At 38.0% G+C, this 6,000-nt stretch overlaps 1 protein-coding gene across 1 annotated transcript in view; it reads left to right on the forward strand.

Annotated features, from left to right (window-relative positions):
• CTSH (cathepsin H) overlaps positions 1-2,896 on the forward strand; it is a 368,554-nt gene extending 365,658 nt beyond the window's left edge. The window contains exon 12 of the mRNA XM_044077716.1: positions 2,599-2,896. Coding sequence (XP_043933651.1) covers positions 2,599-2,674 — 76 coding nt within the window. The 3' untranslated portion in view covers positions 2,675-2,896. The remainder of the gene's footprint in view (positions 1-2,598) is intronic.
• The last annotated feature ends 3,104 nt before the right edge of the window (positions 2,897-6,000 follow it).

Here is a 6,000-nt window from a genome sequence, read left to right on the forward strand (position 1 = left end):
AAATATAAAAAAATAAAAAACATACAATAAGCTGGTTGCATAAGTGTGCACACCCTTAAATTAATACTTATATCAGAAAAAAAATCACTCCACCAAAGCCATTTCAGACAAAAAGAACCAGCAGCAAAATGTAGACTAACGTGCCACCTTCTGAGTGCCATTTAAGACAGAATTAAATAAAATATCCCTTTATTAAAATAACTACTTAAAAACAAACATTGATTATAGAACAGGACAAGCTAATTCATACATTGATAAACTGAAGTTGAAGAAACAAGATGAATAATGGATCTGAGGGCAGATCATCCACCAGGGCTAAATGGCGCATTACCATTAAAGCCCATTCTCAAAGAGCAAAGCCTTAAATGTATGAAGTAGCAATGCAAAGAGCATTACCACTTTAAAGTGATGTCATCTAGGTGGGAATGTCAATTATTCATAGACTGGTTTAAAAAGGATGGATTTTGCAAGGAAAACAGGATCTGAAGAAGGTTTGAATAAACAAAAGCGCTTGTCCTGTTCTATAAGCAACATTTGTTTTTAAGTAGTTATTTTAATAAAGAGAAATTCTATTTAGTTCTGTCTTAAACAGCACTTAGAAGGTGACACATTTGTCTACATTTTGCTGCTTAAACTAATACTTTGTTAAAGCACTTTTTGATTTATTTACAGCGTTCAGTCTTCTTGAGTAGGAGTCTATCAAAATGGTACATCTTGACTTGGCAATATTTGTCCACTCTTCCTTGCAAAAGTGCTCCAAATCTGTCAGATTGTGAGGGCATCTGTTGTGCACAGCCCTCTTCAGGTCACCCCACAGATTTTCTATTTGATTTAGGTATGGGTTGTAGCTGGGCCATTCCAAAACTTTAATTTTCTTCTGGTGAAGCCATTCTTTTGTTGATTTAGATGTATGCTTGGGGTCATTGTCCTGTTGAAAGGTGAAATTCCTCTTCATCTTCAGCTTTCTAGCAGATGCCTGAAGGTTTTGGGCCAAAAGTGACTGGTATTTGGAACTGTTCATAATTCCCTCCACCTTGACTAAAGTCCCAGTTCCAGCTGCAGAAAAGCAACCCCAAAGCATGATACTGCCAACACCATGCTTCACCGTGGGGATGGTGTTCTTTTGGTGATGTGAAGTGTTGTTTTTGCGCCAAACGTACCTTTTGGAATTGTGGCCAAAATGTTCAACCTTGGTCTCATCAGACCATAACACATGCTTTTGGGAGACTTGATGTATTGTTTTGCAAATTTTAGCCAGGTCTGGATGTTTTTCTGTGTAAGAAAAGGCTTCCATCTTGCAACGTTACCCCATAGCACAGACATATGGAGAATACAGGAGGTTGTTGTCACATGTAGTACACAACCAGTACTTGCCAGAAATTCCTGCAGCTCCTTCAGTGTTGTAGTAGGTCTCTTGGAAGCCTCACTGACTGTCTTCACTGTACTCCATGGTATAGCCAATGCTGTGGAAATTTCTTTGTACCCTTCTGCTGACTGATACTTTTCAACAATGAGATCCCTTTGATGCTCTGTAAGCTCTCTGCAAACCATGGCTTTTACTGTAGCAGGCAACTGAGTAAATGTCAGGAAAATCTTACTAGGACAGGTGCACTTTATTTGGGGTGAATCAGAGTCTCTTTAATTGATGGCAGCTGTGTACCCAAGAAGACTGAATGCTGTAATTAAATCATAAGGTGCTTCAACAAAGTATTAGTTTAAGGGTGCACACACATATGCAACCAGCTTATTGTACGTTTTTTATTTTTTATATTTTTCGCCTAAAAGATTTGTTTTTTTTTTCAACTGAATTGCGCAGGTTATAGGTCACATTAAAGATGGGAAAAGCTTTGAAATTATTTTTCATGGTCTCATATTTTTATATCACAAAAACCTGACATTTTAACAGGTGTGTGTAAACTTTTTATATCCACTATATATATATATATATATATATATATATATATATATATATAGATATCGGTCCCTGGGTCCCCTTCAGAAGATCAAGTCAACCTTTTGAATGAAGATCATGGTACAGTTTGGGGGATTTACTTTTTTCTCCATTGTAATGGCTCAGAGTAATATGCCTGGGGTGTAGTGAGGGGGGGGGGGGGCCTGCAAAAATGTAGATTGTTGTTGTTTTCTATCATTCAGTTTTTTTTGGAAACAACCTCAGTGAAACCTTTCATGCTTCACTTTTCCCGGGGGCAGCACTATGCCCCTCATGTACAGGGGCAGTCAGTGCTGATCATAGACTTGCTTTGTGAATAATGACCATCTAACCAAGGTCAGTTAAGGAACATGGGTATAACATAGCTAGTCTTGTAAATTCCCCAAGGCCATTAGTCTAGTAACCACCTATGATCATATAGTCTCGACCATATGATGTTCGACTTTCTGTCGAGTTGATCTTCTGAAGTAGAGCCATATATAAGTATAGCTATAGATCTAATGGATGTAAATGTTCTAATCACTGTGTTTCTAGATTCTTAATCCAGTAGCATAACAGAATCAATAACAAGAAGAGTGGCTGACTACTAGGCTAAAGGCTTCAACGTCTAGCTATTACAACTTAGTATCTATTTTTCTTTCTTGCAGGTACTTTAACATTGAACGTGGGAAAAACATGTGTGGTGTTGCTGCCTGTGCTTCCTATCCTATTCCTCAGATTTAAGCAGGCAAACAATCACTATCGAGGAAAAATCCAAGTATCCAAGTGAAAAATCATAAATTCTGAACTTATCAAAATGAAAATCACCAGTAAATATGTTTATACTTGTGCTTTATTTTTGTACAATGAAATATACATGGTGAAATGTGATTTCCTAAAGAATCGCAAATATGATGTAGAAAGAAAAGATATATACATAAAGCATAAATAAATTTTTAATTCACATTCTCAGTCTGTTGCTTATTTTTGCATAATAAAAGAACACAGAAGTAAGGGCTGATGACCTGTAAAGCATAATTCCGGAACTGTCTCTTGCTGCATCCCTTTTGTCACCCTATTTTTCAACTGTCATGGAATATTAATGGAATGTGCTGGAAACACTGTTGAGACCAAGAACCGAGGCTGTCTAGTACTGCAGTATGTCAAGCTTTCATACAGTAAGTATGAAAATTTGAGTGAGAATATCACTGTTTTCAACAAATACTGCCTAATCCAAGACTTGGAGAGGTGTGGAACTATGAGTATCTAACTTTTCAAAAAAAGAAAGGATAATTACATTTTAATTATTTCAATTTTGCTTTAATATTTAAGTGTACTTGTGACACGTGTGGTGATACTACTTTTTACTTTTCTGCTCTGTTCCATCTGATTGCATTTTTTTAGTTTGATCTTGTACCACAGTTATTCTGCACTTCTATTTCTACAAGTAGAATTACTTGTAAAAGCTATATGTTTGTATTTTAAACCCTACTGAACCAACATTTTCTAGATCAAATTTACAGTTGTGGTAGATCTGCATAATATTACTGCCAGATTTGTGCCTTAATCATTTATTACTGCATTTTTCCCATGAACACTGCTGCTGGTAGATTTCTGCATTGTCTGGTGCCTTAAACTGTAGTAGAAGTTCAGTAGTGAGAGAATTGTCTCTGCTCCAGTTTGTGCTTTAGTGTTTTTTTATTCTAATCACCATTTACCTGCTTGCATTCTGTGCCTGCCCCATCCCTCACTAACACATTAAAGGTCGTATCTAAAGACACAAAATTAACTTTTTCTTTCCCCCAAGAAAAGTTAATTTTGCAGCCTTTAGAAAATTAGGTTTTAGATATAGCTTCCAAATGCGGAAGACTAAAAATAGGGGGGCCGGGTTTATGGCATTAATAGTAATGGCGAGTTGGGAGATGTTGACATCACTCTGCGTGCCTTCTCTAATTAAACTGGATTAGCGTAGGTAAGTAACTGTGTATTAGTTAAGTAATGCACTCTCTCTCCTTAACACCCCCTACTTCTCATACCTTAATCTGCTTTCTGCCCTTAACTCACTCTTTTCACTAACGCTCTCTAATCTTCCTTGACTACTCTTTCTACTGTCTTCTAAAATCTATTACGCAAATTGCCTCAGAGAAAAATTCTATTGTAAATGTCCTGCCTTCATGCAACTACATCATCATAAAACTGGGTTTTTGTAACCACTTACCCGAAAAACTATACTCATCTTAATGACATATTTCTTTTTATACATCTTGTAATAGTTATGCTATACTCCTGATTACTGACACTGTATAACATTGTATTGCTACTTAATGCCTTGTAATAATCCTGTAACATTGCTGTTTAATATAGTCTTCTTTCGGCTTTTCCCGGTTAGGGGTCGCCACAGCGGAACTCCGGTCCGCTAATGATTGATAGTTGATTTTTATGTGCCGAGTTACCAGCCCTGACGCACAACCTTCAACGAAGGTATGCCCATTCACGCATGTCTCCACGCAGAAGACGCTCTAGCTGAGAATCGAACCAGACAGCGTCTTACTGTGAGGCGACAACGCTACCGCAGCACCACCACCGTGGGATAACATTGCTGTTTCATTGTAAATTAGCATTAAACAGCAATGTTTGATTAAACATTCAACATTGCTGTTTAATGCTAATTTATAATGAAAATTGTATAATATGTTGGAGCTTTTCTCCCTGGGCCTCCGCTGAAAAAGGGCTCTATAGCTCAGTCAGACAATCCCGGTCAACAAATGTAAAATAAATAAAATACCAAACTGCTAATTTAGCAGTTTTGCAAAATTAAACCTACTATATAAAAGAGCAATGACAGGATATCTGTATCATTCTCAATTGTGCAACAAAATCCAGAAGGTTTAGGAGCTTTGCTTTTAAGTGCTTGCATAGGTATTTTTATATCCAATCAGACTGCAGAGACTTTTTTCTTTGGCAGATAACAAATGCAGGAGGTTTGATAGAAAAAAAGAGAGGTGATTGGGAACATGTTTTCTGGGAATGCAACAAGTTAGCAGATTTTAAAAATTCCTTATAGAATCCTTTTTTCAGAAATGTTGGGGGATCAAACTGTTGTAACTATGGAAACGATTCTTCTGAGCTGGGGTATAGAATCTGAATTGGCCAAGTCTCACACTCCACGTTCCTAAGCACCCTAGAGAATATTGGGGTCCAGCCTAACACTCTCATACTGGGCGACTTCAACTACCCTTCCATTAACTGGGAAAACTACTCATGTACCAATACACTTGCCCAATGCTTTCTGGAATTCATTAATTCCAATGCACTGGACCAGCTCATTCTTACCCTCACTAGAAGTAGCAACATCCTTGACCTGGTCATTACTAACATGGGCAACTGTTGCTCTACACCAATAGTCAACTCCTCCCTAATGAGATCCGACCACAAACTAATCACCTTGGAAATCCACATCCCTCCCACCCCACCCCCCATAAAGGTAACCATCATGAAAAACTTCTCCAAAGCTAACTTTGGGTTCCTAAAAACAGAGGTGTCTAACTTCACGGCACCATTCAAATGGAAAATATTTGCATGACCGCCGAATCATATACCAATGCACTATACGAACACGTACACAAATCCATGGATCTCACCATACCCAATAGAACTAAGACGCTCTCAAAAAAAAAAAAAAAAGAAAGCCAATCTGGTGGTCCCCTGCAATAAACAAACTCTACAACAGAAGGAGGAAACTGATGCGGAATAAGGCAAAGTCCCAAGACTGGAAAAACTCCCTTATCAGCCTCAACAAAAGGTTGAGATCCCTCATCAAATCCTCTAAAGCTAGCTTTGAAAACAGAATTGGAGCAGATAATAAAGACAACCACAAGGCCTTCTATAGTTATGTAAAGAATCTCCACGGCAATACCCAGATTTGCTCTGAGCTACTGCACAATGGTACCTCGTATACCAAGCCAACAGTTATTGCCAATATACTGGCCAACAGATTCACTGCTAACTTTACCCCCCCCCCCCAATGGACCAATCACAATACCAGTAGATTGCCAGGCACCCAGTATTAC

The sequence above is a fragment of the Protopterus annectens genome, chromosome 7.part0 (assembly GCF_019279795.1).
Source record: "Protopterus annectens isolate FY-2018-M chromosome 7.part0, PAN1.0, whole genome shotgun sequence".
NCBI lineage: Eukaryota > Metazoa > Chordata > Ceratodontiformes > Protopteridae > Protopterus > Protopterus annectens.